General features: G+C 28.9%; 2 protein-coding genes across 3 annotated transcripts in view; one reads left to right on the top strand and one right to left on the bottom strand.

Moving 5' to 3' along the window:
• The window catches only part of LOC100569852 (esterase E4), a 111322-nt gene extending 108872 nt beyond the window's left edge, over window positions 1–2450 (bottom strand). Inside the window, exons 1-2 of one of the 2 annotated variants that reach the window (XM_001950779.4) lie at window positions 1923–2450; window positions 725–862 (exon numbers count right to left, since the gene is read on the bottom strand). In XM_001950779.4, the coding sequence (XP_001950814.2) occupies window positions 725–862; window positions 1923–2141 (357 nt within the window). In that variant the 5' untranslated portion in view covers window positions 2142–2450. The remainder of the gene's footprint in view (window positions 1–724; window positions 863–1922) is intronic. The other variant, XM_029491648.1, reaches the window with a different exon arrangement.
• A 6343-nt stretch (window positions 2451–8793) lies between these two features.
• LOC100166089 (venom carboxylesterase-6) lies at window positions 8794–20979 on the top strand. Its single transcript, XM_001950730.5, has 12 exons — window positions 8794–9050; window positions 9410–9506; window positions 15518–15807; window positions 15896–16033; window positions 16109–16265; window positions 18028–18213; window positions 18320–18510; window positions 18608–18773; window positions 18853–19037; window positions 19102–19252; window positions 19985–20111; window positions 20176–20979. Exons 3-12 carry the CDS (start codon window positions 15619–15621, stop codon window positions 20378–20380), a joined length of 1695 nt encoding a protein of 564 aa, XP_001950765.1. The 5' UTR covers window positions 8794–9050; window positions 9410–9506; window positions 15518–15618; the 3' UTR covers window positions 20381–20979.
• The last annotated feature ends 690 nt before the right edge of the window (window positions 20980–21669 follow it).

Here is a 21669-nt window from a genome sequence, read left to right as displayed (position 1 = left end):
AATACTTAAAAGTATTTAAAATACTTAAAAAATAAATTAAAAAATTTGTATTAAGAAAACCATATAAATACTTCAAAAAATATTTAAATACAAGTATTCAAATACTTGTATTCGAATACTTTACAAGACTGCTCATTACTATAATAAGTATTTTTGTCGAATGTTTGTTCGTTCGCAATAATAGTCCTTAATTCAATCTCTTTTTATGGTATATCTTGGCTAATTTTTCACCATATTGTTTTGACTGTTTGTCTCACGGTGAATTTGTGCAAATGATTTATTATTTAGTTTTATCATAGAAAATGTATAGACTGTAATGGTTCACTAGTATTGTTTGTATTATATTGATCACTGGTTATTACTCATTAAGTATAATGTTATAATATTAAGCTAATGGACTAAGTAAAGGTCAAGTGATTTATATTACCTATACTTAGACATTTTAAATATTTCGAGTTATGGTACATATAGTACATACTGCATAAAGGTACTACATAGACACATAGTGACGAATTATACAAATTGCAACGTTGGTAACATATTATACCTAATGGCTAATCATAATAGCTAAAATGCTTAAAAATACGACAATAATAATATAAATATATCCTATAGCTATTAATTATTATTTATTAGTAATCAATATAATATAGTCTTTGGTATATAATATAAGACAACTCATAATTTTTTCAAATCGTTATTAAAGTATTATAATATTACTAACTTTTGGAGTATAAACATTGAGGTATAGACAATCTTCACTTCCAACTACCCTGAATGATACGTGGTCTAGACCCATACAATCACTCCCGGCAATGGTGGCGTTCCATACACCCACCCATGGTTTTACTGGTTGTGGTTCCTAAAAAATTAGAAAATATTAATTATTAATTATTATTTATCAATACACCTACATAATATACTATGATGATTATTTTCTTATCTCTATACAATAAATGTAGATAGGTACCTATATACCAACTATCAAGCGATGTGAATGATGATTGGTGAAAGTCATGATGAATAAATGGGTGCTCGATTGGAGGATATGGGTACTCCAGGATAATATGGTTATTCGAAAATGTTACGGTTAAACCACCTCTAAAATGTATGGTTAACTAAGCATCATTGGTTGACCTACAGATGTTATAGAAATTCGTATTATAATTTACTAATGAAAAAATTACAAATTGTTGTCTTAGCTTATTGCCTCATCAACACTAAAAATATACTTAAATACAAATTTAAATTAGCAACCTACCTATTGTTATTCTAATGAACTATTTGTAATGTCTGTCAAAATAATATACCCACGACATGTTGTTCTTCTAATCTACTATAATTTTTAAAATATTAAAAATATATATAGGTAAAAAGTTATGATGTAAATAAAATGTGGCCAAAAGAGCCACGAGGCAGTGCTTTAGCATATTATTCAGCACCAACCGCTTTAAAAGTTGACGCAGCTGAGTCAAAATTGAATAATTTAGCCCATCGCTGCTATCAAGATGTACCTTTAGGTATTATTAAATAATTTTTTCTATTTTAATGTTAAGCGTTATATTTTGTTAACTATCTATAACTATCTATACTCAATGATATTACGAACATGTTACACATAATCAAAGCTTAACATCATGATAATTAGTCCCGGTCATTACATATCGGGGGGGGGGGGGGGGTAATGGACTCAACTCTTCCCCTAAGATTGGCCCCTATAACATTTTGGTAATTATTGTACTGTTAATTTTATTAGGTAGGTATACTGACTTTAAAATATGATCTAAGATCGTGCACAACATTGCGCTTTCGGATTTCTGTACATATTTAATAAAATAAATACTGTTATTAGGTATTCAAAAACAATTTTATTTTCCATCCCCCTCAAAAAAAAAAATCAAAAAATCCTGGGCGACACCCACCTTGAAACGGTTCTTGTAGACGGGCGGACTGGCGTACGGTACGCCCAGGAAAGCGTACAGCGGTCGGCCCGAGATGAGCGTGTGTTCCACGCCGCCGGAAAGTTCGCCGGACTCGACGCGTACTCTCGGCGGTGGCGATGACGACGCCGCGGTCGAGTAACAGATCGCCGCCGACGTCAGACAGATGTACGCGACGATAGACCACGGCGCTACGGCCATTGCGGACTCGGGAAAAAACAGTTATAACTAATAACTAACAAGTAATAACTAATAATAACAGTACGATTTTTAAGCGTTCGTTTGTATTTCCGTACGACGAAACGTGACGTGTATAGAGGATGTGGATATCGTGTATAGAACGTTATAATTATTGTCGATTTCGCGATTTTTCGATTGAACGGATGGACACCACGACGGCGACACACGTAACCGGACTGACACTGAGATGTGTAATAGGTACATGCCTCATCATCACCGTGGCCACAAGCTTTTATAGTAATTCATACCAGACTCGAGTCGTCTTATCGCACCTACTGTTTGCTCGGTGTAAAGTGTAATAAAAAAAAAAATCCGTCCGATATTCGCTACCCAGTACACTTCTCCCGGGCGCCTCTAATCGCACGCACATAATAATATTATAACCATTGCACTTGGACGACGTCAGGTCGAGGCTTATCAACGAGAAAATTGTACCTAAGCAACAACACTGCTTAGTCGCCTACGCTCCGATCGTCGTAAATCATTCGTCTGGCGCAGTCGTCGCACACGGTCGCAGGTCGCAGTTTTTATGATAATAATAATATGTAATATGTAATATGTAATATGTATACAGTTGTGTATGATTAAAACTTAATAAAACACGTCGCGTCACCGACACCCCCCTCGGGCGTTGTGTAAGTACTAAGTATACATTCGTAAACGCGCGTATTACATGATTTGCAAATCCCGTTGCGTATAGTGTCGGAGTCGACATACGGTCCCAATAGCGTACGACGAATTAGTCATATACATTGAAAATCGTAAATTATTATCCCGAGTACCTATCGGGTACCGATGGTTAGCCCGTGGTAGTCGTGGTACCATTTATTATAAAACGTAAATACTAAATAGTAAATTATAAATACCTACAAGCATAGGCGCAATTTGGGTTAAATTTATGGAGGTGCTAGAATTATGTCGACTAAAGTGATCAGTGGAGGGTTTCACCCCCTACACCTCCCACCATTCATACACCTTCGCATTAACCTTAATTTAAACAATTACTTATAACATAATATATTACTATCTAAATTATTGTTCTGATAAGTGATATTATTATTATTATGATTATATGAAAATGATAAGGTCTTAGAAACAATTGTATCCAAATACGGCATAATATTATAGTCAATAAAAATTCGATGATGGTATCACACATTTAGGGGTGCTAATATGAATTTTGGGGGTACATAGTAACCCTCAAATTTCGCCAATGCCTATAAGTGTATTTAATATTTGTAATTAATGGTGGTATAAGTATAATATAGATACGGTACCTATATGATAATCCAGTGACACGGTCGTGGTATGAACTAAGTAAAAAAAAAAAAAAATTGCCAGTTTAGTTAGGTAGGTGGGTATATAATGTATTACATCTAAGCAGAGTTCACCCATTTAAACCGTGTAAATTCTGTTGTTTTCCGTGCTGATAATCATGTTATGTATTTTTTTTATTTTAGATTCTGAGTGGAACGATGAATGTATTGATTTTACAATGATGTGTGTTTTTTTAATTTTTTTTTAAAATTTTTTTTGTGTCTGTCATCACCTTTTAGGACAGTAAAAGTGCTTGGATTTTCTTCAACAGTACCTACCTTTTCTGATAGGAAAGTGAATCTAGTTGGTACTTTGGGGGGATCAAAAGTAAAATTTTTCCAATAGTTTTCAAAAGCGCCGTGGAAAACAAAGGAAAAATTAAGGCAAAACGGGAATTTTCACGCAAAATCTGTTTTCGAGAAAATTGATTTTGGTTTTTGGTGTAACTTTAAAACTAATGACTGTAGATACATGACATTTTCACTGGTTGTTTATATTTCCATTTTCTATACATGGTAAATCGTAATATACGTATAATAAACGTATAATTCGTTTTTTTTTCTATGAATGTCAATAAAACTTTATTTGTTGAGTAAAAATACTTGAAAATTTAATACAAGGCTCCTAATATATAGTTACAATGATATTTGAAAAATATTAAAAATCCTTAGTCACAGTTTTTTTTTATTATCATTTAAAATTAAAAAATTGACAAAATATGGAAAAATCACGAAAATTAGAAAATTATGTTTAGTTAAGAATTCGTAAAAATTTTTCTTTTTAAATCTAAGATTTGAAAATCCAATACAAGATTCCTCATAAGTTTGTCTACCATTTCCATACAAAAAAATGTCTACAAGGAAGTCAAATTAAATTTTTATGAGCGTGTGAAATTCATATTTTTACAACATTTGATATTCACTCGATTTCTCATGTTACGATTTTCTTATTTTGTTTTAATTAAAAAACGAATGACTGTAAATACATGAAAATTTCACTGAATGTTTATATTAGCATTTTCTATACACCATATAGCTTTTAAAATAATTTGACTCTTTTTGAGCTGATTACAGACATTGTCAGTTTTAAATTTTTTTAGTTTTTTTTTCTATAAATATCAATAAAGTTTTATCTGTTGGGCCAAAAAGTGTAAAAATGTAATACAAGGCTCCTGATATATTGTTACAATAGCAGTTGCAAAATATTAAAAATATATAGGCACAATTATTTTTTATAAGCATTTGAAGGTGAAATTTTAACAAAATTTATCAAATTTAAAATTGAATAATTATTTTGTAGTTAAAAAATTATAAAATGTTCAACTTTTATATCTAAGGATTGAAAATTTAAAACAAGATTCCATGTAAATATTTAACTCTATTACCGAAAATTCTAAAAAATACATTAGCACAGTTTATTTGTATAGTCATTTTAAGTTCAAATTTGGACGAAATTACATATTAAAAAACCTGGAATAACTATTTTAGTTATTTTGTTTTGATTGTATAATATTATTCGTGGGTACTTGAAACTTCTAAAGTATACTATTATATATCTATGATAGTATCACGGTTTTTTGTTGATGTATAACGCGTTACCTAATGGATATTGTGATATGATTTAATTTGGAATTTATTATTGATACCTATTATAGGTCTAACTTTTTTTTAATACTATAGATAAGTATACCTATAATAGGTATGTCTAATACTAGGTTAGGTTATATTATATGTCTAATACATAGACTGAAAAACCGTCTCCGCTCAGAATCGTTTTTCTTATACAGTGATATTATATCATTGAATTCAAATTTAATACTATCCATTATACAGTGACCCACTCGTAACCTACTGTACAGCAGAGCGACATCCACTTACCCACCTTTTTTTATGTTAATGTTAGCGTAACATACACATTTTTGTTTTACCTAGTTTTCGCGGACACGTGGTATATATTTTGTATTATTTATATTACATTTAAGCCCACATTTCCAAAGATAGATGTAATCTAACCTCTAGCTAAGAATACATATTAAAAACAGAGAAAACATATTATGAAAGTATAATATAAAGGTTAGAACGTTATAGATTAGATAAAGTTGAGCAATTTCGAAAGTCTTAACCTATAAAAATTCAACATTTAATTCATATTTAAGTACAAAAATTTTTTCGTGATTTTATCAAAATTCTAACTTTAACGCGTATAAAAAATAATTGTAGATTTATGCTAAAAAAAAAGAAATCTAAAATGTTTAAAAATAGCTTAAGAAGAGCCAAACATTTAGAAAGTTGAAACCATGTATAAAGAAAGTTATTCTTTTTTAAATTGCAACAAAACATCAATAACTGATTTTTTTTCTATTTTATTTTGTTTTCCCCAATTTTGAGAAAAGTACTGGGAATTTTTACTTTTGACCACACCCTTCAAAGAATCAACTAAATTCACATTTCTATTAGAAAATATATTGAAACATTTTTTTCTACTACAAAAAGTATATATTCAGATACCTACAAAAAAATAACACATATAGCCTTAAAATTAATATTATATTCATCACTTAGTGGTCAGAGTCTAAATAATAGAATATTAATCTCTAGCTGATAGGTTCATAAAGTTATCAAATTAGTATTTCTCGTTTCTAATATTTAGGGTCATAGGTTTATTTACCTCGATTTTAATTATAATAATATATTGATTAACCTATTATGATACTTAAAAGATAAAATTTAACTAGTTTAGTATTAGATTTTCAAAATTAGAAATGTATAATAAAATAATTACAGGTATTGCGGTGGCCGGTAGGCATGGTTTGTCGTTAAGCATGAATAAAAGCTTAATAATGAGAGCTAATTATTCAAATAATGCATGTACAGATATCTGTAATATGTACTCAAATTATGACAATAATTTATGACATTTTCCCATAAACACGATTAAATAAAGTCAAATGTAAGTAGAGTTTGAACACTCTACTTATGTATAATATTATAATGACCCGTTATAAAATTGGTATGATAACAATATTTGTATACGATAATATATTGATGTATGGGTGTGTAAGTTTTTATTATTTTTGTTTGAGTCAGAAAGTAATTTATTGAGCAAGTATGTGTATAAATGTGTTAATTTAGAGAAGCTTAAATTAATATACAGGTTGTATCTTATATGTCATTGTACGCGGGATTTTTAACGATTATGGTTCGATGACATAGAATTTCGTTAAAACGAAAAAAGACGAATTTCATTATTTTTAACAGGGAATTTTTTTATAAAAATCTCAACATTTTTAAACACACAGGTGTACCAATAGCAAAATCAAGTTTATTTTTTCAAATGGTAACTACTATATTTTTAATGGATTATGGTAAAGCTTTTTTTCTTGAACATTTTGATAGTCTAATCATCAATTTTCGTTCGCTAGTTTTTTGACTAGGGTCGTCTAAAGTTTGGTAAAATATGCGTTAATACTTTTAATTTAAATAATTGATATAGATTTAATTGATAAGAGGTAAATATTTTTTTCTTATAACTAACTTTTATAACTTACAATTTAAACCATAAGTTCCCTACATTGGTAGGTATCGCATGCAAAGTATTAATTTAGCAGTTGAAATTCGTTAAGAATTATTTAAAAATCGTGATGTAAAATAAACTATTTGCAAGATATTTAAATAGATAGTCAATCTCAATGTAGGTTTGTATCTTACTTAGGCATACTTTTAATCTGAGTTAATTACAGATTTCCAATATTATAATAACAAGAATCAAATACCATTAGGTATTGGTATCTTAGTCCGTAGCCACCTAATAAAGAATCCAAATTAATTCTATTGTAATTTGTAATAAAGGATGATATGAACTTATGATAGGAGAAGTACGAAATGAAATGTGAATGTCCAACAATAAAAAATAAAAAGAGTTGTGAATTTAAACTCCTAAATTCATACTTTACAAGCGATACCTACCAATACAGGGAAACTATATGGTTCAAATTTCAAGTTTATCCCACTACGAGAAGAGCACAACAAAACACTACACTTTTGTCTTTTTTCATTACACAATTTTTTTTAACCCCCATAGTCCGTACTACCTAAGACATTAATGTCATCGATCGAATACCATTTACTAATTGACCATTATTACTTTAGCCACCTGATAAAGAATCCAAATTTATAATATTGTAAGAAAGGTAACTGTGAATTAATTAATTACGATTACCTATAATAACAAATGAAAATAATAATACTGATTTTGATTATTGTATGTTAAAATAAAAATAATGACCTTGTTTGCCAACAATTTTGTTTTTTTTTTTATAGTGTCATTAGATTACCGATTATCTACTTATGTGTATAAAATGGTAGTTATAAGAAAATAATATTTAGCTCGTGTAAATTAAACATATACCAATATTTCAATTAAAAGTATTAATGCACATTTTACTAAACCATAAACTAGCGAACCAAAAATGATGATTTGAATATCAAATATTTAAGAAAAAAAAATTTTTACCAGAATCGACTCAAAAATATAGCAGTTACAATTTGAAAAAAAAAAGTTGATTTTAGTATTGGTATTCTATGATTTATATGTCATCGACCCATAATATTAAATTTTACGATTAAAAAACGCGGCGTACAATGACATAAGATACACCCTGTATGGTTATACAAATTTTATACAAATATCAAAACGATGTACAACATGATCTTTATCAAAAATATTTATCACACCAAACTACTACCTAATTATATGTTTTCAGATGGCTATGTTACATATGTGCTGTAAACACTAAACAGTTGAGTTCGGTAATTATAATAAAATAACCGAGACGTTCATATTGGCAAATCGATAAACTCAGCTTTATCTTTAATTCTTAAAAATTCTAGACCAATATTATCATAATATAATAACTAATTAGGCATAAGTTACTGTTCATAGAAACGTTGAAACAGACGTGAAAGATGTTTGTCTTGAATTAGCCTTATCAGCCAAAATAATTGATTATAGGTAATTAGATTTAGGTTTAAGAACAATAAAATCTATGTTTTACCAATTTTTCCATATTTTTTTAGGTAAGTACTATCATTTTTTGTGTCAAAGAGTATTCTAAAAGTTTCATATACATACACTACTTTAGATTAGTTTTCAACACTCAAGATTCAAAAAATACTCCAAAAAGAAAGTTTTTATTGTTTTAAAGTTATTTTTCAAAAAATCAAAAAAAATCATGAATTATATAGGTAAGTACTGAGTAGTGAATATCCTCGTTATTTTATTATTATTTTTAAAAAGAATAAATATGACTGTCAGCAGTGGTCGTGGGGGGTGATCACAGATATGTATTCAAGTATGTATGATACATATTATTATATTATAAATATACCTCATAAAATTACATGCTATTATCGGTGTATATTTGACGTGGGTACCAGACGAATAGGAAAACTTACAGACAGGGCTGCACTAGAACCTAGGACTGGGTTTCTGGCGGTTCGGCCCACTGGCCACTACATCATTAATCGCATTCAGCGGCCCGACATAAATTAACAGGTTATTATATTTTTCTCAATAATACCAGTATACTTTAGTATTTTATTAGAATTGATTACAGCATTTTGAATTGTCACATTTTTCAATATTTAATATAAAGAAACTATAAAACTATTCCACTACCTAATTTTCTTGATTTTTTATAATTTAGAAATTTCAATTTTTTTCTGATAATTTAATATCATAATATTTTTGGATTCGGGACCGTGTATTTGTGATGTTGGCTAACACTGCCGAGCGTTGAGTATATAATGTTTTGTATTGCTTCATATTTATTGGCATGATAATAATAATAATTAATAATTAATAATACAAAATAATAAGATTATTATTCGATCATATATTTATTTTTGACACAGCCGTGACTCGCGGTCCATTGCGCCGTTGAATATTTGCACAGTGGCCGAGTCCGGACCTGCAGTTACAGACAATGTATCAGTTGGGTCCCAAAGTTTGGTAAGTACTACACGTGACGTGCACTTTTATATTGTTAATATACAATAGTAAAATATCTGCTCACAAAAAAAGCGTCAAATGGACGTGGTTCGTTTGACGCAGTACAACTATTATTGGACGCCACGAGATTACGACGGGTGTAAATTTAGTTGCATTTTGTTTTAGTATGAGCTAGTATAGCAGATATACTAATGATATTATTAACAATATAAAAGTACAAGTAAAAACCACTGTTTGTGTAACATTGGAAAAATCTGATTTACCAAATGTATGCTTATTGCTGTTCGTATCGTTTCAATGTTTATCGCAAACATCATAATATAATGTACACGTTACACCTATATAATATATGAATACTTATATGGCATTTAAAAATTACGTATGTACAATACGCATAAAAAACCTGGTACCCATTTAGTGTCGTAGGTATCTAAATTAATTTGGGACCCAGCATGTATTTTTTAATTTTTTTTTTTGTTTTATTAGGTAATCAATAAAAATGTATAAATTACAATACACAAATTGATAATATTACAAATTACAATACTATGATTACCTATCTCTTTTAACCAGATAGCTTGAGTTAGAAATAGAGAGTCCAAAAATATTATACTAAAAAATCTAAGAAAAAAAAAAAATTACAATTATATAAATTATAAAAGTATGTACATTATTATTAGTTATTTAAGGGGCCGGCTCGTGTGTCTTTAATAAGGGGCAATGTTTAGGCAATATGCAGTTTCTCATGTTATTTTTGTTGGTCGTCAATGATTATTAGTGCGAGTGTGATTGTATGTGGGCACCGGGCTATCTACGCACGCATTGCATGTGCACACGTCATGTCAACGACACCGCCGACCAAAAATAAAATGCGTAATTTTTTGCTCAAAACACGTTTTACGGGAAAAACTCTCACGCATCGTAGAGAGGTCTGATTTGATTAATTTTTTTTTCGTCGGAAAGGGGATAATTTTCTACAGGGACGAATTTTTAATTTTTGTTGCTCAAAACAAATATAATAAAAACAAAAAAATCTTGTGAAAATTGGTCATATTCAAAATCGTATTATATAGTTTAGAAATAGAATTTTTGTAATCCAAGTCCAATGCGTCCTGTAAGAAGTGTTTCTTTTCCAGAAAAAAAAAAAATTATCGAAATCAGACCACTCTACGAGGCGTGAGAGTTTTTCCTGTAAGGCATGTTTTTGAGCAAAAAACAGGTCACGTGCAGGCCCCTTAAATAAAATAATAATTATAATATAGAGTAAGTAATCAAAATTACTAGAGAAATAATATATTTCATTTTTAAACATATTTACAATTTAAAATTAAGAATTTTAATAAAAATAATACAGAAAACAAATTATTATTCCCACATATTATATTAATAAATAATAATACAATAATAGTTTAAACTAACTCTAAGAATAAATACTTATACACAAATTTTTTAACCCTATTTTGATGCTGATGGATGTTTTTTTTATACTTATATGGTTATACTTATATGGCATTAAGTTAAAGTAAGTGGGCCCTAAGTAGTCCACAAATGATTGACCAAAAGATTTTTTTGCATATTTTACAGGAATATTATAGACCATATTTTCTCTTTTATTTTAAAAAAATGGATTTTTTTTCCTTTTATTAATCGTTTAAATATAAACATAAATAATACTATTTTTTTTATAAAGGGATTTTACTGGTGGAACACCCAAATCCCTATAGATTCGACTAGTCGACCCTTCAAGAGCACACTTATTCAAACATATTCTTACTATTTTGTTTTGATTTACTTGCAGCTATTTTAAAATACCATATCGGGCTAGTCCACCCCATATTGATAAATCTACTGATACAATGCAAAATATATTATACGAATAAATTGTTTGTGTAGGTATCAAATTCTTAAGCTTTATATATTTGTATGTTATCGTACGTAACTTTCCTAATAAATTATGCGTATGTAAATTCCATTTTAAATGTTTATCAACAATAATACCTAAATGTCTAATTCTAGAACCTTATATTATGCACGTATTTGCAGCTACTATTATTAGTGACTTAAATACTTAATGATCAATTAAGAGATAATTATCGTTTCTTTATAATATACAGAGTGATTCACCTAGTATGCTCATCTCCATTTTTTCATTAAAAAATAAATTTATTCAAATTTCAAATTCTGAATTTTTCAGTATATATTTAAATTTTAAGTAGCTACTATATTAACAGATACATAGAATTTTTATACCTTAAAAGGAGCGCCATGTGGTGCTGCACATTTTCTCATGGAAATTGAGAATCAATTTTTTTATTTGAAAATTACGAAGCTGATGATTTTTTTGAAAATGTTGATGTATTTATAATTTATAAATCAGCATTTTACGAGTAGTTTCGGAGTTATTAAAATTAATATACTAAGGATAATAATTTGTGAATAAAATGTTTATACACAACAATAAAATTACTCATATATTAGGTATGTAATGTAGTAGTTAGGTACTTACTATGTAATACTACTAATAATAATTTTTAAGAATCATAAAATATTGATGGATTAATTAATAGGTACTATAATAATTATTATAAAATCTGCAGCATAGGCCCCATATCATCCGAAACTATTTTTGTATACAAAATTGAATAACTAAAAAACTACTCATTCAAATTTTGATTTGGATAGACCGAAATTTTCAAAATATTCATCTTCATAATTTTCTGTTAAAATTAAAAATAGATGATTCCTCATTTGAAAAAGAGAAGGTGGTATCGCCCCATGACACTTCTTAAATGGAACCAACGTTGCGATTTACCTACCGCCGGGCACCGGAGCTTTTAACGAATTATGAATTTTTATTTAAGATCCTACGTATTTTAATGAGTTTATAGAACAGTGGATAATAATAATATAGTACTTTAAAGTTTACGTGTATAATAATAAAGTATGACAAGTAGACAGTAGTCGTTCACTACGTCTACTAGGTCCAATCGCCAAATTCATGTCCCACAGATAAAATTTGTTAAATAATTTACAGGTACCCAATTTTTATTCCCTTTTTACTTGTTAAAATCACAACACCATTGCGCAACAAATGATATGTGTATATACTATATATAATACTTTATATACAACATAAAATAATGTATAGGTACATACAATACATTTTCATATACATGCACTTAAACCATATTATAACTAGTTATTAGGTCTATGACTTAAACTTATTACCTATTAATTCACAATTTTCCTTCCCAATTATTACAGGCTTAGGACTGTCAACAAATTACCATCGTTGGCTTGGTTAAAAATTGTTTTTTTTCTAAATTAAATATGTTATAAGTCATAATTGTATTGACATAGTCATAAGTCGACATTTTTTTTCTTCATATAAAAATAATGGTAATAAAATAATAATAATTAAATAATTGTATTGACATAGGTAGTCATAAGTCGATATTTTTTACATTTGGTGACTAGCACAAAAACATGGTCCCATTGCTTGCAAATAGTCATTCATTGATATTTTATTATTTTTAAATTGTTTCCAAGTATCAATTATAAATTTAATGTTGTCTTCTTGCTCTTTTCGTAATTTATTTTTTTTTATTAAGTTTAACACTATTTATTTTTAAACATGTTTCAGTTTGAATAGCTAATAATATGTCTATTACTTGGAAAGTAGACGGATGCGAGGTATAAAACTACGAATTATAGTGCATATGAAAGGATTCTGGACCATTAGTTGTTCTGGCTTCTTCTGATGGTTTATCTGCCCATAAAGTTGGTGGAAATTGTGCATCGGTTTCTTCATAGTTTTTAAGTAAATAATCGGCAAATCCAAAATTAGACGTAGGAGGATTTTCAATTAAATGTAAAAAAGCATTTTCTACTAAATTGGCTGGTAGAAATCCTAAAGCAAAACATTTTTTTAGCCAAACACCCAATACAGAACTTGATTTATACTCATTTGGAATTTTAGGCATACTCTTACGACCGAAATCGTACATACTTTTTCTCCATAACCTCAAATCAGAATGCACAAGTTCGATATCATTTCGTTATCGGATACTACCACATTTTTTCAGTACATAGAATTCCTCGTGTTTATATCCATCGACTAAGATGCACTATATATTTTCAATTTGGAAAAAAGTGAACTTTGTGAATTTATAGTTTGAGTGCATGTAGTATGTATATGCAAGTTATAGAAAGTATGTATTGTATGTATACATTATTTTATGTTGTATATAAATTATTATATATAGTATATACACATATCATTTGGTGCGCAATGGTGTTGTGATTTTAACAGGTAAAAAGGGATCGGGGCGCAATCGTGTTGCAAATTTTTTGCGCAATCGTGGTGTAATTAGCCGGGTCAAAAAAGGAAAAATTGCGCTGTCGTGTTTATAGCTTTCCGGTCTGTGTTACTAAGCCAAAATGCCGTGAATTATAATTTGTACTATGTACTAAGATAAAATGCCGTATCTTTAACAATACTTACGGCGTTAGTGCTTAGTATAGTGTATTTGCGGCGTTTTTACCTATAGGTTTACTATAGTAACCACGAATTTATCTACGATTTACTGTGTTTTAGTTATTTGATTATTGCTTGTATACTTTTGGAGTAATATTTCAGACATATGGCATATTCATCTATACACAAGCTAAATTTTACAATAATTTATTTGTTTTTATCTCGTTTTTTATTTTTTTTTGAACTTACGGCGCTATTATAATCAAAAGTTATCATTTTTTGCCACTACAATTATTTTCCGCTTGGGGAATTTGCCCCTTTCGCCTTCCTCAAAATGCGCCGCTTAATAATGAGTAATCGGGTAATTCAATATTCCAAAACTCAGAATTCAAATAAAATCGTTATTAAACGAAAACAATGAGGATGAGGATGCTAGGCGAATCGCTCTGTATATTGTTTTTAAACATTCTGGATTTTATATATTTTTCTATAATTATCTGAAAACAATAGTTCTATGGAGGCTAGACATTTTTATCGGCTATTTTTATTTTTATTTACGTAATACTTATTTTTATAAATGTATTGACAAGTTTTAAGATAAGTATGTGATTTTTTAAATATTTTATAATTTATAGTTTTTTTTTTTTATAAAATATAGAATGCAATGTTGAAGGCCTAATATTGCAATAATTTATTTTTTGCATAACTATTATTATTCAAACATTTTAAAAATCCTATACGTTTATGTAATACTTGTATATATAAAAAACAAGGTACACGTTTTTTTTTAATCGTTTAGGTTTATAAATAGCAACAAAATACCACATACAACAGTTAAAATTATATTAATTAATTTTGTATCGGCGATAAAATATGATTTAATCTAATTAATTTAGGGTTGTCGAAGTCGGTGGAAGACATAAGCGCCAAAATGAGATAAGAAAAAAAAAGTCGTACAATGGTAGAAATACCAGGACGGTGAAATAAATTGTGTAGAATATGTGAAAAAGTGGGAATCAACCAATTTATTAAATTTATATTGATTTGCATGTATATCATAATTTATGATTTATTAATTTTATAATATAATATAATTTTTATAAGACAGCAATTTTCAAATAACTATTTATATAAAATAATATTAATATAATATAGTATACATATTATAATATCATTTTTATAAGATATATCAATTTTAAAAAAAACTACTTAATATATAAAATATTTATTTTGGCGCAAATGATAGGTAATTTGTGTACTTTTGGCGCTTATGTCATATAACCGTCGAAGTTTGGGGTGTGGATAAATATTGTACGCTTAAACTAACGCGAAACGAAATGTAATTATAGTTAATCAGAGAAAAATTATATCTATCGCCTCCGAACGAATTCCTATAATTATACCACTTAACTGAAGGATGTCCAGCTGTTATTGTAGCATACCTTGTATTCCCACGAAGAAGTGGGGAACGAGCATATACTGTAATATTGTTACCAGGTACATCGCATTATATTCTAGTTTTATATTATAACAGCCATTCAACATATTATTGTCTACCGTCTGCCGGTGGCCAATTGATATTCTCTGCAGCGATTTTCGCGCCGACTAGTTTTTACTTCTGATTTTTTCTCCGCCATGCGCCTTGTCATTGTTTTATTACTGGCACGTTTGTATTGTTTCGTGGCCGGTAATCAGCATCCCGTAGTGGAAACCGAAAATGGACCGGTATCCGGGAAACTATCGAAGACATGGAAAGGAAGAACTATTTACAGCTTTCAAGGGATACCTTACGCCACTCCACCTGTAGGGAAGCTGAGATTTCAGGTGAGATTGTCAAACGTGCAGTATTTTACAGGTGTATTATACAGCTACAACATCATGTCGGAACACACATAATAATAATATATTTTAGGAAGCTCAACCGATGAAACCTTGGCCGGGAGTGTGGAACGCATCGTCTCCGGGTAGTAAATGTATTCAGTACGACCATTCGAGTTATTTAATCGACGGAGACGAGGATTGTCTTTACGTGAACGTGTATACACCGAAAGTCAGTGATTCAAATATTATATCTATTTTAAAATTTAATTTCAAATAATAACTGTTTAAATTTAATTATCTATAGATTCCGGTAAGAGGAAAAAGTAATAAACTTATGAATGTATTGGTTTTTATTCATGGAGGTGCCTTCATGTTCCTTTACGGATCTATATACCAGCCCGATTACGTTTTGGACAAGGATATAATTCTCGTTACATTCAACTACCGGCTCGGCCCAATAGGTAATATATTATTATGACATCGACTTAATAATAAAAAAAAATATTACCTATATTTATGAATTTATGATTTTATATTAAAAAAAATAATATTATACAATTTATATTAAACTGAATATATTTAAAAAAAACAACTGTAGATATCGGTCCATCCTAAATTCCTAATTAAATCTTCCTTTAACTCACTACTCACTATAGTAACGGTCCTCGCTCTGTAACCTTACACCGCTTAAACAATCAAAATCTGCCACAAGCAAACAAAATCAAGTAATAACAACCACAATTTAAAAAAAAAAAACAACGCTTAGGTATGTTATATTATTAATCTATTAATTCTATTGACTATCAGACGATTTAGCATAAAACAAATTTTTACGGAACGATTGAGCTGCAAGTTTGTCGGCGTATCAATAAGAATATAGAAATACGTTTGAGCATAAATAATTCTGCGACGTTGTCATATGCCACCATTTTGAACAATATATATTACCAAAAATAATTATTTAAATAATTAAAAAAAAAAATTTAACTGTACGAGTTAAAAAAATAACACGATTTTAACACTCCTAACCTAACCTCTATCTCAAAAATATTGTCTTTCTTTCACTCGAAAATTAATTTATACTTGTACAAATTTACTAGGGCTAATATTCCTTGCGTATCTTTCCGATAAAATAATTTGTCTAGGTATTATATAGGTATAAATTATAAAAAAAATCGAACTCGTTTAAAACATTTTTTAACGCGCTGACGTATGCGGAGGACTAGGTGATCGAACACTCACTACACAATAGCCAATAGGTACCTACGCAATATATTCAATTAATTATATAACAATTTGGGATTTGGAACAATTACTTATCTTAAAACATTAAATGCTCTTTGTTTAAAACTTCACGTATATTACAACGGTCTGCGGTATCACAGGTAAAACCAATAATCATATTTTATTGCTTTATTGCGGAACTAGTTTATTAATCGATAATAATATTATCAATTATCATTGATAAAGCTGGGCTCGGCTCACGGTTCACGGCTCATGGTTCGTGTAAGCTCTGTATCGTAACAATTATTGATGTAATAATGCGTGAAAATAATAAAAAAATTTGGTCTGTGGCAACGTTAAATGTTGCATATACAATTCTATGCTCAATCGTGTCTTACCGTATTTATCTTATTCTATTTTCAGTTACCATAAACCTATCCCAACCTTTCTTTATTCTCAACATTAAATCTGAGCCCTGAGGCGGTCATCAAAAAAAATAATTGTTTTCACATCGGAAGCTCGTTTCAGTATAATAGTTACATTTATAGTTTTGTCATGTATTGTCATAATATTGTTCCGTTTAAAAATAACCGTCGAGATGTCACAGTCATACTGACTAAAAGCTAGGTAATAATAGTAATAAAAAACAACTGTAGATACGTCATATTCTTTTTCCCATTTAATTAATTTGAATATAATACAAACAATTTTAGTTATAAATTGTAGAACGATTTAAATATACAATTTTTCTCATAGGTTTTTATAGAACTGTGTATTTACGATTAACCTCGGCAATGAAACCTTCAATTTATTAAATTCAAGGTTATAGAATATATTGTGTTTGTATAATATAAGGATCTAGTAGTTTATAACTATATGACTTATATAATAACTCATTATAATATTGATTATAGTTGTAAGGTTCAAATTATATTTACATTTACGTGTTTAATATTATGCCTACAAAAAATATGTACCTAAGACATACGCATTAAATAGGTTTTTTTAGCACTGGAGATTCCGTAGTGCCGGGCAATAATGGATTAAAAGATCAAGTACAAGCATTAAAATGGGTGAACAGAAATATTAAGTATTTTGGAGGCGATCCAGAGAAAATTACAATTAGTGGAATGTCGGCTGGAGGCGCCAGTGTTCATTTTCATATGTTGTCACCGTTGTCTAGAGGTTACACATTGGTTTATGTTTTTTATTTTTATTATTCTACCTAGTCAATGTAAAATGTACTTATATAATTGATGTCACATATTTTAACACATATTATATAATTTAGGACTGTTTCAAAGAGTATTCTCTCAGAGCGGAACGGCTTTGTGCCCTTGGACAATAGCCGAAAATGTACCGGATAAATCAGCAGCAGTCGGCGCTTACCTAGGTTGTCCTACTCGTCCGTCTAAAGATTTGGTCGAATGTTTAATGACAAGGCCAGCTTTGCACATCGTAGAAGCAGTAAAAATATTTCTTGTAAGTAGCAAATCAGATTGTCGATGCATAGTTGTTCGTTTCTTAAATATATGTATCATTTTTTTTTTACTTTATGCGATCGTTATGGAATTCGCAGCCGTTCTTGTACAACCCGTACTCTCCCTTCGGACCGGTTATCGAGATACCTAGTGAAAATGCTTTTATAACCGAACTGCCCTATCATATTCTCGCCAAAGGCCTAGCGACCGATGTACCGTGGTTGTCTAGTGTTGCCACTCACGAGGGTCTCTACCCGGGTTCTGGTATTCGATTTTACTAATATTATACAGGTACGCTATGGTCGTAAAGAATAATTAATAATATAATGTATTGTGTTTTTAGAATTTATCAATAATCCTGAGTTGTTGAAGTATATCGACGAAAATTGGAACAAAGTCATGCCGCACATACTGGACTACAACTACACAATACCGCAGGATAAAATCGACAGCGTGTCAGAACTGATCAGAAAAGAATATCTAGGCAGTGAAGAACTGGTTAAAGGAAATACAGAACAATTTATTCAAGTACTGAATTTGTATAATATTGTTGTTCGTCAGATAGCAGTTCGTAATTTGACATAATTTTCAGATGATAAGCGATCGCCTGTTTGTAGTCGATATTATAAAAGCTGCTAAAATACACGCTCAACTTTATAAATCTCCGGTATATTTATATCAATTCGGATACCGAGGTAGACACAGTCTTTCGGAACATTTTGCTCAATCAAACGAAAATTACGGTAACAAAAAATTAAGTTTTCATTTTGGAAGGTGGGGTGTAAACTTGGAATAAATTAAGATTCATAATATATATATAAAAAAATATATAAAATTTTATCGAGAGTAAAATATTTTGAATTAAAAATATTATTAATTTAGTATTACGTGCATTCGGAATTTACGCGTACGATATTTAAAATATGAAAATTAAATAAGTTAAAATAATTCATAAAGTGGATGTAAAAAGTTTTAATTTACTAAGACTATAGAAAAAATATTGAAAAAAGTAATAAAAAATGGAAAAAAATTGCAAACTAAAAGTTTCAAACTTGAATTCATCAGTACAGAAGGAACTTAATTCAAACGTTGCGTTAAAGAAATAACTATGGTTTAAAGTAAGGTAAAAATAATACATTTTTCTACAAATTCACAGCCTTATAGTATTATTGTTAGGACGATTTAAAATAGTACTATCTTAAATCGCGATTGTTAGTAATAATAATACTCATTATACCTATGCATAATAATTAATATCTATATTTTATATAAATGTAAAATTAATATATAATAAAAACTATTATTATTTCATTAACAAATCAAATACAAATAAACATATCCCTATAAATCTTTCGATTGGGGGGGGGGGGGGCTCATCTTATGGGTAGCAAAAATATCTTAAACTATATTATCATAGTTATTATTCAGATTAATGATTATACAATATTGTCAATTTGTCATTATATTATTATTAGGAGCTAGCCATGCAGATGACACGGGTTACGCATTAAAAAACGTATATGTAAACGTCGAAGACTCAGAATCGGACAAATCATTAGTGCCAATCGTAGTTGATATTTGGACATCATTTGCTTTTGAAGGGTAACGATATTTTATTAAAAGTTTTTGAAATCAATTTATCAAGGAACAATTTTTTTTGAAATAGAATACCATCAACTGGAATTAGCTCTATCGACTGGACTCCTGTGAGCAAAGACCCTAATCATTTAGCTGTATCGTTTTTAAAAATATCTTCCCCTACTAATATAACCATGAGCGAAGTTGAGGACATGGGAAGAATTAGGTTTTGGGATTCGTTGGACTTTAACGAGAATGAACACTATTCTTATCATGAAAATAAAGATGTTTGATTTTGTATTTTGAATTTACTACCTAATAATAATATAATCCCCAGGTGAATTTATTTTCATGTTTCGGTCATGGGATACAGAGTATTATTTTTTTTTAGAATTTGTGCATAACTTTAGTTACTTTGTTAAAGAATCAAAATAGATACTTATTAATTATTTTGAATTTACGTTAAATAACATTTTGGCATTTAGATTTAATACTTATAAGTAATATTGTATTGTTTTATTTATTGTATATTATTGTATTGAAATTTATAATCATATAATCATAATATTATAATGATTCATTATTTTTTGATTTTCTAAAAATTAAGATATTTAAAATTGTATAATTTATTTTTTATTGAACAAGACTCATGAAATATTATATCTTCTCGAAAATTTGTTTCCAACAACAACAAATTTAATAAAACATCGTATAATAGGAACTTACGTATTATCATGACGTATGCTTATTTAAATTTGTCGGTAAGCATATAAAAAAAAAATCAATTAAATACCTTACGTATAATGTAAGAATACTTGTTTTTTTTTTTTTTTTGGTATAGTAATTATTATATTTTTCTCACGGGTAATAAATAGAAAAACTAGTTTTGAAATCTTTGCGTTGGTTAATCTATACGTCTTGATTCGTTTAAATTGACTCAAACCTATAAAAATTTGCATAGATTTAAATTTTTAGCTATTATAATATTTTGTAGAATCATAATAACATGGGTATAATATTTAATAACACGGGTATAATAATTTATATTAATGATGTCAAGTTTTGTACTCATGGATCAATAATAGAATTTAAAGTATAAAAAAGGTGGGTAAGTGGATGTCGCTCTGCTGTACAGTAGGTTACAAGTGGGTCACTGTATAATGGGTAGTATTAAATTTGAATTCAATGATATAATATCACTGTATAAGAAAAATGATTCTGAGCGGAGACGGTATGTCAGTCTAGGTATAAGTTATATTATATACTTATCTAAGGTATTAAAAAAAAAAAATTGACCAATAATAGGTATCTATTATAATGAATTCCAAATTAATCATATCACAATATTCATTAGGTATTTAATATAACACGTTATACATCAACAACAAGCCGTGATACTATCATAGATATATAATAGTATACTTTAGAAGTTTCATGTAGGTACCCACGAATAATATTATACAATCGCAACAAAATAACTAAAATAGTTATTCTAGGTATTTTAATATGTAATTTCGTCCAAATTTGAACTTAAAATGAGTATAAAAATAAACTGTGCTTATGTGTTTTTAGAATTTTTGGT

The sequence above is a fragment of the Acyrthosiphon pisum genome, chromosome A3, assembly GCF_005508785.2.
Source record: "Acyrthosiphon pisum isolate AL4f chromosome A3, pea_aphid_22Mar2018_4r6ur, whole genome shotgun sequence".
In the NCBI taxonomy this organism is placed as follows: domain Eukaryota; kingdom Metazoa; phylum Arthropoda; class Insecta; order Hemiptera; family Aphididae; genus Acyrthosiphon; species Acyrthosiphon pisum.
This window is presented reverse-complemented; position numbering and strand designations above follow the sequence as displayed.

Bases quoted from the DNA above. Each gene is read 5' to 3' on its own strand.
- LOC100166089 (XM_001950730.5), top strand. From the start codon at position 15,619: ATGCGCCTTGTCATTGTTTTATTACTGGCACGTTTGTATTGTTTCGTG. The intron at 18,214-18,319 runs GTTACACATTGG...TATATAATTTAG, and splicing joins GTTGTCACCGTTGTCTAGAG to GACTGTTTCAAAGAGTATTC. The intron at 19,038-19,101 runs GTACTGAATTTG...CATAATTTTCAG, and splicing joins ATACAGAACAATTTATTCAA to ATGATAAGCGATCGCCTGTT.